Source organism: Galeopterus variegatus, unplaced genomic scaffold (assembly GCF_000696425.1).
Source record: "Galeopterus variegatus unplaced genomic scaffold, G_variegatus-3.0.2 Scaffold1478, whole genome shotgun sequence".
Taxonomy (NCBI): Eukaryota; Metazoa; Chordata; class Mammalia; order Dermoptera; family Cynocephalidae; genus Galeopterus; species Galeopterus variegatus.
The window spans coordinates 25,928-38,700 of record NW_007727589.1 but is presented as its reverse complement, the minus strand read 5'-3'; the positions used below and the strand labels follow the sequence as shown (position 1 = coordinate 38,700).

At 29.4% G+C, this 12,773-nt stretch overlaps 1 protein-coding gene across 1 annotated transcript in view; it reads right to left on the bottom strand.

The window, feature by feature from the left end:
* The window catches only part of RIMS2 (regulating synaptic membrane exocytosis 2), a 69,267-nt gene that overhangs the window by 37,515 nt on the left and 18,979 nt on the right, over positions 1 to 12,773 (bottom strand). The window contains exon 4 of the mRNA XM_008577286.1: positions 2,034 to 2,063. Coding sequence (XP_008575508.1) covers positions 2,034 to 2,063 — 30 coding nt within the window. The remainder of the gene's footprint in view (positions 1 to 2,033; positions 2,064 to 12,773) is intronic.

Genomic DNA, 12,773 nt, shown 5'->3' with positions numbered 1-12,773 from the left:
CTCTTATCTCATGGATATCCTACTGTTTTAAAATGATTCTTTCCAAAAGAGTTTTCTGGCTTTTGTTCTTTCATTCACTCCTTAAACGCAAATAAATGTTGGTGACTCCCGACTTTTGATTCTTGGTTTTTTTCTTATTCTTCATAACTACAGAAAATTCCATGCATCTCAATGGCATCACTTCAATGGTGATACTCTACCTTAATCAATGTCTCTATCCCAGACTTCTGGAACCATAGTTCAAGACCCATACATCCAATCACCTCAATTAGATATTTATACTTAAATATTCCAAACAAACCATAAATCAACCCATCCCTCAAATGAACTTTATCTTTCATCTAAAACTTGTGCAACCTATATTCCCTATCCTTATAAAATGTACTACCACCTATTCAAACATTTCAGTCACCTGTGATTATCTTATGGCTCCTCTTCCTGCATCAATAATATCCAATCAGTGACTAAGGTTTGTAGATTCTACATGTTTAAATAACATCTCATGTGTTGACTGCCTCTACTGATACTTTAATTCAGACCATTACCACCTCCTAACGGATTGATAGCAATATCCTCATAAATAATCTTTTTTTAATTTTTATTTTGTCAATATACAATGTAGTTAGTTATTGTGTCCCATCACCAAGACCTCCCTCCCTCCTCCCTCTCCCCCCTCCCACCCAGATGTGTCCCCTCCATTTTCTCGTTGTAAGAGCTTCAAAAAAAAAAAAAAAAAAGTTGAGGTTGTTGAATCTTCCTCATAAATAATCTTTTTGATTATATTACACCAGTCCATCTTTTACATAGCTGTCAAAGTAATTTTTCTAGAAACAAATATGTGACCTTATTACTCTATTACCTTACATACTTCAATAACCTATACAATCATTATGAATTTGGTCCCTGCCTACTTTACTTAAACTTGTTTGAAGTCATTAGCCAAATTGTTTCCTCTGCCTGAAACACTCTCTACACAAGAGGCCAAGACTTTTCTAGCTTTTAATATTCAACTCAAGGGTCATCTCTTCCATCCTTCCTAGGTAGAAATGATCAGACCACCCTTCCCAGATAGGATGATAATATCCATCCTTCCCATGTAGAAAGGATCATACAATGTAGAAATGATCATACTATCTTTTGTAATTTCACTGTATTATATATATATACACATATAATTATACACATATAATTACTTCATAACACCTGTGATTAATGATTGCATTTACTCATTAGACTTACAATAGAAAAAGTCCAAAAGGATAGGGAACTATTTTGTATGTCCTATTATTTCCAGCACCTAGAACAATACCACACAGCATGTGTTTAAAAAATGTGTGTTGAATGAATGTTCAAGTTTCAGGTTAAGTTTTACCTCCTCTTGAGGTAGAAAAGAAGAGACAGGATATTCTTTCTGGCCATCTAGTTGGAAGAAATTTTATTTGACTTTATAGCTTATAGAATATATTGTTGAAATCATCCATACTGGTGCATAAACAAAGGATGTTACCCACATCTCTTAACCCTTCAATGATAAATTGATAGCTTCCTTAGGGGCATGTATTAGGCCTTTGGTATGCTCCACAGTCTAGAGCATTGCTGAACTCACTGCATAAATAAAATATTTTTGGAATTATGTGAAAAAGCTGAAAACAGTTTTATGTCTAAACTAAGTTTGAAAACAAATCATGATTAATTTGTTAATTTAAATCTGACTACACACACACACACACACAAACACACATGGACACACATACATACCATCTGTATAGTTAGTTATCCAGTTATGGAAAAATTACCTATATATGAATACTGCATACATAGAAAGTTAACCATTTTATTTAACCATCTAGTTGGAGCAGTTCCTGTTAGAAGATGAATATACATGTTTCTAAATAAAATGGCTGCAAGATTTAACGTTTTGTTATATTAGAGAAAAATGAAAAATTATGAAATGAGTTAAAAATGGTAAAAAACTTCTAGGACAAGTTAGGTAAATGAAAATATAACAAAGAAAAGCAGTAGAAGAGACAGACCTGCATGTCTTCTGTTTGTGGAGTCCACTTCTTCTGTGATCACATCGTGTAATGGAAAGACATAGACAAAGGAGATGGGTGTGAGTGGATATACTCAAAAGATAAAAGTGACACTGAAGGAAAGAGCCTGAAGTCATTTTGAGAAAATCCTGTGTACAGTTGTAAGGAAGATACAATCAAATACATACCATAAAAAAATAGACAAGAACTGATGACAAATAGGTTAGCAGAATCAGAAAAATAAAGTTAGAGTAGAAATAAAGAGGATTAAAAATTTTACAATTATTTATGTACAGCCATCCTGAACATTTATGCTGATGAAAATAGCATTAGTAAAAACAATGTTACCTGTACAACCACATTGTTCAAGACATCACTGAGTCAATTTAAAATCTGCAAAATGCTTTAGAATTATCATTTATCTGAAGAAAAGAATTTAATTGAGTCATCATCAAAAAGAGCAACAAAAATAGTTCCAACAGATTTCTATGCCTTTTATGTCACCCGAATTAACCAGTGAAAACATGAAAATAAAGTATGGCCATTAGGCCAAAATTTCATTGAACTACTTCAATACAGCAAAGTACTATAATAAAAGTATTATGGAGTAATAAATATAATACAACTTATTGAAGAGTGGCTAAAATATACGGTTTTATTTCAATATTAAAAATCCAAATTAACCCTCAGTTTAGACCAATTTTCTTTGATCAAATTCCCTTATAATATTTATTTGTTCAGTAAATTCTTAAAAACACTACATTATAAGATCATTAAAGTTTTCATTATAATTTATCCATCCAAATCCAACATCTACTATAGTACATGTGGCACACATTCTGGAAACACTTCCTTCCCCATTGCTAGTGAAGAAGTTCAGAAGACATTCTATACAGAGATATGAAAGCAGAAAAACGTCTGCTAAACTCGGCATTCTATGAAAAAATTTCTTCCAAAGATATTAGTGAGTTAGTATTAATATGACATAGATGAACAACACAATATAAAGCCAAAACTTCCTATTTTAATTATCCACTTAGCTTTTAATCCGACACCACAAAATTCTTAAATCAAAAACCATATTCCGTTCTGCAATAGCTGTATCATGGTTTTGGGTGATTTACACAAAAGCATATTATATCAAAATATACTTGGAATATTGATTTATTGAATTATAGCTATTGAGAGAATTATTTCCTGTAACAAATTTATCTCTTTTTATGAATAGTGAGAAAATTAAACCTTTCTATCAGAAAAAAATGTGCTTAGGTGACCAAAATTTTTTTTTATAGAAAAAAAGAGAAATCCTGGTATGAATTACAGAGAACTGGAAAAGTAATGACACATTCCAAAACTCAGCAACGTTATTATTATTATATGAGCACATTTTTTCACTTATTCAAAATCAGACACTAAATCTCATCACAGTTATTTTACAAACCACAGACTACTAATAGGATTGACCACTAGGAAAAATCTTCATATTCTCATGAAATGTACTCATACATATTAAAATGGTACCTTTTCCATCCTCAGTTCACCCATTTCTCAAAATAGATAAGGTAGAAAAATCACAGATATAACAATAACGTAGGCTAATGCTGAATTGTATCATACCTTGGATTATTTTTACATACAGGTTTCCCTAGATAAACAGTTATCATAATACTAAAATAGTTGCCTCACATGTTAAAGCAAAAGTGTTATGAACTGGATGAAATAATTGTTTACACATATTTCATCTCCAGGAAAACATTTCTTTTTTCCAGAAGATTTAAAAACTGCAGAAATAAATGAAGCTTTTTTCTCCACCTAGTTTTTTTTTCTGTACCTTGGATTACTTTACGAGGACACTTTAAAAAGTTCTTGGAAAGATTCATATTATCTTTTAATTCTATTTTTTCATGAACTTTTTGAAGTACCCTCACAAATGGTATTGATGCAATGGTTTTCATATGAGTATTATATGAATTCAAAACATTAAAGTTCTTCTCAACTCATTCGTTATTTATTATAGTGAATAATGGAGGGGCATAGAGTTCAAATGACTTACCCAATGTTACAAAACAAGTTCAGTGTCAGAGCCAGAAATAGAACAGAGGTCTCCTGATTACCCAGTCAATTTTCTTTCTACTTTCTGCTATATGACCCAATAAAAATGTGTGAAATAAAATGTCAAACAAGGAAGAAACAAAAAATTTTCTCATGGTGACACCCAAACTGGACATTTTATTATATAGTATTCAACTAGAAACATTTTTAAAAGAGGTACATGCTACAAACAGTCAATTAATTCATCAACACTTTTATTCTTGTAAGAAATATGGTAACACATCTTAGAACCAATAATTAAAAAAATTTTTTTAGAAAATAATACAAAATTATATTACTCATAAGGGGATGAAAATATTTTGACAATGATTTCAATACTAGAAAAAAGTGTCCATTAAATCATTTTCCATTGTTTATGTCAATATGATGCATTAATAAATAGTTCGTAAGTAAGCTTATATAAAAAGTACATAACTTTAATTAGCAGATAGAATTCATGTGAACTATAAAATCTCAATGTATTACTACAGTTATACCAAATATATTTAAAACTTTTTGTTTGGCTTTCTTGTCTTCCTTGTGGTTACAGTTTTATTATACACTATTTGCATTAAAATAGCTTCATTTTCAAAGAGGAACTTATAGTCTACTATCTCATTTAGGCATTTATGTCTTAAGTAAATGCTAATACGCTGTAAATATTGACTTTGCATATAGTATTGTAATGAAAGCAGACATCAGTGAACCTTGAAAGAAGCTGAGAGTACCCCCTCCACTCTTCCCATCCTCCCCGCTTTCCTTTGATCATTACCAAGCCACAGTCAAATATTCTACTTTTCAGTGCTGTTAATGGAGGGTTTTAATGAGGACTTTTTCTCTTTCATTTAACCAATAACCAGTTACCAGACTCTTCTATAACCAATAAACCAGACTTTTCATTTAACCGATAACCAGGTAAGAGTGATTAAGAATTATAAAAGTGTACCCTCTGTTAGGTACCTGTTGCTGTCATAATTATGGCTAGATCTTTGTTTTAGGCTTAGAAAATATAAAAACTTGCTAAAGATTATGTACAGTATTTTTTAAAGTCATATGAAATAAAATATTTCCACAAATTACATTGAAATAAAAGATATTTATAAAATATAATGAACAAATTCATAAGCACCATTTCATCACTATGGTAAATTATTTTCTAACAAATATTTTAAAATTTAAGGTAACATCAAGTTGTAAGCTTTAAAAAGTAAGGATGGGGTTTTAATCAAGCAAAATAATACTCTGTGTGTGTGTGTGTGTCTGTATACACACACACAAGCACATACCATCTTCAGTAGATTTAAAAAAAAATTTTAAGGACCAAAATACAGCTAGCTTTATTGTGTGTGTGTGTGTGTGTGTGTGCGTGTGTGTGTGTGTGTGTGTGTATAGGTGTGTGTAATTACTTTCATTAAGCATATCTGGTAAAAAAGTAAGTTTTATATCAGCTTTTATGTAAAATTTTGTACAAAGCAAAAATTCTTCCCTTGCCAATATAATGTTTTAACTATTATAATATTTCAACTGAACACATATCTCAAGTTAAAACAGAAATGATGATCTGTAATCAATTTTATTTTAAAAAAGACAAATACATGTGGCCTGTTTATCAATAAGTGTAAGTTTTTACCAAGGCTGTGTATTATCTATTTGAAACGTTGTTTATTGGCTAATGTTCTCCCTCATTTACAGCAGGCACACATTGATCCTGTTATCAGATTTAATTGTACTTGAGTTAACATGTGTTCTATAGGAGCAAACATTATTTTAAAAAGGTTCCTGATACAATGAAACAGAAGCCTAAAGGTTTTAAGTGTATATTAGAACTTGTGCATATTTAAAAGCTAACCATAGTACGAGGGCTTAATAAAGGTCACAGAGTTTTAGAATATTTTCTTTGGGGGGAAGAGAGATATCTTTCAAAAAAGAAACATAAATAAGCATCTACTTAGTAGGAGAAGCTCAGTGACAGAAAGATCAGGATAGACTTAGATTATAAAAACAAAATGTTTACCAGGTTTACAGATGACAAACTAAAACTTCACTGTGACAAAAACTATCTCGAATAATACCTGAATCCAAATTATTTGAACTAATTATTTCTCATAATTTTGTCAACAAGTATAAAATTGCTAAACATCTACAATATTTTCTAACTATTAAAATTAACAAGGTATAATCTTTTAAAATATTTTGCTATTTTTAAAAGCTCACTAACCTTACACAAAAAGGTTGTCTTTTAAATGTCTTCTCATTCCTTGCTGTGCCGTTTTTCTCTGATTCTATCTTTGAATTCTGATACTTAATGCATTTTTAAATGCAGAAAAAAGTACTTACAGTATATACTGAAGGAATTTAATATAATTTGTTTTCAAACTACAACATCCTATTTATCATAAAAAAGGAGGGTTAGTGAAGTACAGGCTTGGCTTTAATAAACTTATTAGTATGTTCAGAGGAAACCGGACCAACTTTAAATGAGTGACTAAGCTCATAAATCATGAAATTTCACTTTATGTACAGGAAAACATGCTTGTTATCAAATAATGTTATATTTACTTCTGAGGCTGTTAGAAGCATTTAATTTCAAAATTCTATCAGTTGATTAGTGTTATATAAAAATTTATTTAATTTGTCTTACATTGCTTTTTTTCCACAAAGAATAAAATACACTCATTCTACAACAATCCAGAAATAATCAGTAATTACTGAGCTGTTAATAATAACCAAGAACACAACTGTGATTCTTACTCCAGATTGAATGGATTAAACTAGCATCTAATTAGAAGACTGATTTTAAAATACCGCTTTAGACTGAAATAAATTGTTTCTACTGTTAAGAAATCTCAAGATATTCAAGAATAAAAGAAAACAAAAGTACAAAATATCAAAATACTCAAGAAAAAAATTTAAAGTGTAAAATTCACTAGCAAAATACTTCATTGAACATTTACTTTTCTTAAAGATAAATTTTATAAAACATAATTCCAAAGGTTAAGCCAAGTAAAAAAAAAAAAAAACAAACCAAAAAAACTCTAACTTCACCGTAGTTACAAATTCCATAAAGAATACAATATGGAAATCTCCACGTTGAAAACAATTAAAGGTAAACACATTAACTAAACCATATAGTACTAAACAAGGGGCTTATGTAGATATTAAGATGTTAAAGTAAGTAGTAAAATGACTTGTTACTTTGAATATTTTCAATTTCCAAAATATTGTATATTCATACAGTATCCTAGTGAAATGTTTCACTGCCCTCACTTTTACCAAAAAAACAGACTTATTTTCCATATAAGATACTGCAAGGTAAGAGCATTGTCATGGTTTCAGTGTAATTAACAGTGAGGATAGTTAAGTCAATTCAAGATTTTCCTAGATACAGCATACCTTACACTTAGAAAATAACAATGATAATCTTTTTATGAATAACATCAATTAATCATCAAATATATAAGAAATCATTTAAAGTTATATCTCCAATTAGCTTCTCAATTATTTAAGTCTTTCTGAGAGTTTCTCATTTTGGAGAATCTGTGAAATTTCATCAGTTCCAAAACATTCATTAAGCCTGAAAAACTTAAAATTTAAGTTAGTTTTCCCACCAGACTTTTTTGTGTGATAAGGAAAATATGAGACAAACATTTTAAGTAGAAATATGCTCTTTTCTCATATACATTTCTAATTATTATAAGAACAGATAAATTCACAAAGTAAATATAATAAAATTCAATAGTTTAAAGTTTGTTTACAATGTTTAATGTCACTGTATTATTAAAGACCATAATATTTTTGTCTAGAATCAGCTTGCTCACTGAAAAAATAAACAACAGATTATCCATGCTCATATCTCCTTGCTTTACGTTATGAATGTTTTGTTAAATTTAAGCCCTAAACAAGATCTATATTCTATGAAAGGAAGACATTAAGTGATTTACTTTAAACATTACTCCTAAAACCTGGGGTTTAAAATTATATATAGGATTCTTATATTTTACGCTCACAGAAAAGATATTAATATGATAAATATCATTATATTTCCCGGGGATCTTCATCTATACTGCTGTCAATAAAGTTAGTGATACAGCAAGTAAATCACCCCTTTTGCTGAAAATCTTCTCAAGACATCCTAGTTCAGAAATGTCAAGATCTTTCTTTAGAGAAAAGGAGATAGTAGTCCATAACACTTGAAATTCATCCAAATACTTTTTAACTCATTTTCTAGTCTATGTCATGCCATTTGGCCTTTCAGTTCCATATTCTTATATTTAAAATAAAAGTTTTCTGTTTTTTTATTGTTCATATACATACTAGAGATGTCAAAATTCTCAGCTATTATAAATTGCTCATGCATAGACTTTCATAAAACAGCAATTAAAAAGGAAAACTATATACACTATTGATACATAGCCAACTTTCCATCTCAGGTTTGGATTCAAACCCTTACAAACTTTTTCTAATGCCACAAGTTTACCACAAAAATCCTTTGATAAGGAATTTTTGACAATTCATGGAAGATGATCTCTTAGATTTTAGTGTATAAACAATATATATTGAGCACTGATTATAACTGATTATTAATATCATAGATATGCTTAAATATAAAATAAATAAATCCAAGTATATATTCTATAAAGCTCAGTCTCATAAACACTCTGTTAAAATGTAATCAGCCCCACCTGATATCCCACCACTTTTCTCCCATCTTATCACTTGCAAGTTTCAATAATTAAAAATATTCTCTACATATCCTACTTTTCTTTCAGAAACAAATAAAAATATTTATGAAATACTAAAATTTAACATTGTTTTTACTGCCTTATCATATTGCATACTTACTCATGACATTTAGGGTTTGAATTTCCAGGGCCAATTTTTCTAGTATATAGGAACATATATAAGTGCCAAAATAGAAAAATCTATGAACACTTTAAATTATGACATTAAGGCGCTTGAATTAATTTTCCTGTACTACACACACAGTTTACGATAAAACATACATGACATATGTGAGAATAAACTAAAATATTTACAGTAGATATTTAAAATTTTGTGTTCATAAGATTTTAAAATATTTTAGCCAAACATTGCATTGTTTTATGGTTTTAATATACAATGTAATTTATTTACATAGAGATATATGGCCACAAACATATTCATGTGTCAGACATGATGGCAAACAAGACAATCAAATAAATAATAGTTTATGACTAAGGATAACCTATACCACACAATATAGCAAGGGGAGGTTTTTACATTAATAATTTTTGTTACATAAATTATAACATAAAACATTAATTTTATATTTATTTGTTTACTATATAATTATCCTCAAATAAGCTAATCAGAATTTTTCAAATAAACTGGTTCTTAATTGAAGGTTTGAAAAAACATGTAAGATATTTTTCTTACAACTTTATGAATATATTTAAATTCCCAATGTGAATTCTAATTTATTTTACTACATTTTCAGTATGTACTGTTTCACTAAAAGAGAATTCACAGATTGTCATTTGCACTATGACATTTTTCTTTGCTCTCCAGACTTACTATGCAACATGATATGTTTTCTCAAAGCACCCTATTCACTTAACACAATTGTGATAGCTTAACCATTAGTATAATTAGTTTTAATTCATGTATTTTTGCCAGATGTAAGCTCTATGAGGCCAATTGCTGTGTCTGTCTTATCTACCCCAATAACTCAGTGCCAATCTCAATGCTTGGCATGCTACAGGATGGCAATAAATACTTGTCAATAAATTAGTTTAATTTATACATTGACATATTTTAAAACCTAGGTTTTAGAACTCTAATATGAAGTCATCACATAAAAACACATTAACACTATTACTATAGACACAGACATTCTTAATAATATCATTAGTAAAACCCCATTTGAATTTTAAATTTTTCAACAAAAATTTCAGTGTATTTCATGCAATTTCTAATTAATAGTACTGATTATTCAGTTGACTATCTCTGCACTTAGCTTTTCTTCCTTTCATTCTCACTTCAAGTTTTTGTCTTTTATTTAGGTAATCATTTTTCTCCAGAAAAGAGAAGGGAGAGTAAAACAAAACATTTAATTTCAATCCACTGGTAGAATTAATGGTTTGAATAGACTCCTTATTGAATTCACACACTATGCTACCCTTCTTCACTGTTGTTGTTGGCAATAGTTTTCAGCTCCAGAAGTTGTAAATAAATCATTACTAATGTATGGTATAAATATCTCAATAGTATTTGCAATTAGAAATAGGACAAACTTTAAATAATATATTGACCTTTTTACAGTAGTTGTTAGGAAGGCAAGTACCACTCCACTAATGTACTTTAATTTGAGTTAAAACAATCAAATACATAGGGCAGATGACCATTTGTGCTTAAATTAGTTATTTTTTCCCTAAAGGACTAATCTTAATAATAATAAAATAATTATGTTCTTTTTTACAAAATATGTATAACTAGTTTTCTAAACAAATCTTGAATTAAAGTATTCACCACTCTGATCTAAATGGGATCTACACACTATAAAGTTCACACCAAAATGAGAAAAATGAGGTACAAGAAGCACACACATATTTAAAAAGCATGAAGTGCAATGCTTATAGTCTCATGCTTTCATGTGGTTTCCAAACCCTGACAAACCTGGCTCAGATTGGTGTTTCTTTTTCGGCAATGTTTTGTCATCACTTATTGTACCATTCACCTTTTCCTGCTGGTCTTCCCAAGTAACTTCTAGTATAAATTAGGGAAAAAAAAAATCAGAGCTTGTCAGAAACTTAGATAATGTCCATAACAAGAACCTAAAAATGCATCAGGGATCTAATTTTTTTTTATACTTCTCCTAAAGTTCTCACATAAACTATGCAATTTGAAGGTAACATTTTAAACATAGGAATGTGACATTATTTGAATTTTTAAAATAGATTTTAAAATCCAAAGCACTAAAATTTACTTCCAGTATATTTAAAAATTTATTTTGAATAAAGTGAATAAAGCTAAAGTATGAAAAAAATGACAATTAAAATGGTTTGACAAATAAAGGTATTTTCTTAGTTGATATTAAATAATACTAATTTATTTTAGAAATAAACATTACACTAAATGTTTTATTGTGGTGAAATGAAATGTTTATATGGAATTATAACAGAGATTTTTATACATATTAAGAGAAAATTCATAAATTCATTTCAATATATAAGATATATTGGCTATTTATTTTGCTACTATATTTAGTACCTTCACAAAAAGACAGAAAAATTTATGTACTATGAGATATTATTTCAATAAAAACCTTGATAAAGGAAGACAAAAATATGAGTATTTAGTAATAATAGTTTAGTATCATCGAAGATGAGTTACCTGGCTTTCCTAAAATTGTCTAGAATTATTTCCAGCATGGCAGAACACTTTTTCATTCAACAAATATATATTCAGCACCTACTATAATCCAGGCATGTCTAGGCTCTGGAGATATAACAGCAAACAAGACAGGCAAAAATCCATACTCTTATAAAGTTTATATATTGATGGGACAGATATATTTTAACAAGATAAATAAGTAAAATATATTATGACTTAGATATTGGTAAATACTAAAAAGACAAATATGAAGTATGTAAGATGGAAACGAAATGTCCAGGGAGTCATGAAATTTTGGATAGGGTAGTCAGAGAAGTCATCTCTAAGAAGGCAACTTTTGAGTAAAGATCCTGAGGAAGTAAGAAGTTAGCCATATGATTATTTAGGTAGAGTACATTCCAGGCAGAGCAACAAGCAAGTGCAAATGTCCTGAGGTGAAAGCTTGTCTGACATGTTCCAGAAAAGCATGGAGGTCACTGTGACTTGGAGCAGAGTAAACAAAGGAGAAAGATGTAGTAGATAAAGTTAGAGTGGTAATGGAGATGGGAAGTGAAGGGACTACAGATCATGTAGGGCCTTGTAGGACATGTATCAAAAGATTCACTGGCCATCATTTAATCTTATTCTTATACTAGCATTCATAAGCAATTGTATGTCTTATCACTGCCTTTCTTTTCATTCATATATTTCTAAAGCTGTAAGTGTAAACATTTACTATCTATGTACATTTCAATCCCCATAAAGTATCACCAGGCCATACACAATGCTCTGGTACCTTCTCCACCTTTGGCCATAAATGGTGGAATACTAACATATTTTATAATATTAAGCTAAGTAAAACATAACTGGGAGATGAAACCACTTTCAAAAATAAGAAAATATGCTATACTTCAACATCAAATATAGATGATTTTGGATATACTAATATTTTTGATTATTTTTACTATTAGAATCAACTATATTAAGTGTAAGGGTCTTCCAGTTCTTAGGCCTGAAATAAATGCTATTAATAATACAACACTTTATTCTAGTCCAAGATAAATCAGCTACTGTAAGGAAATAAACTTCTTGCTTTGGGAGTATTAAAGTTACCCTTGGGTGTGCAGTTTATACCCTGATTTTCCAACTGGTAAATAATCTGATAAAGATGTAATATAGGATTCCCAAATAATAAACACTCTGGGTAAAGATGCTTTATATTTCAATCAAACACCGGTAGAAACAGAAATCTTTTTTTTTTTTTTTTTTTTTTTTTTTTTTTTTTTTTTTTTTTTTTCC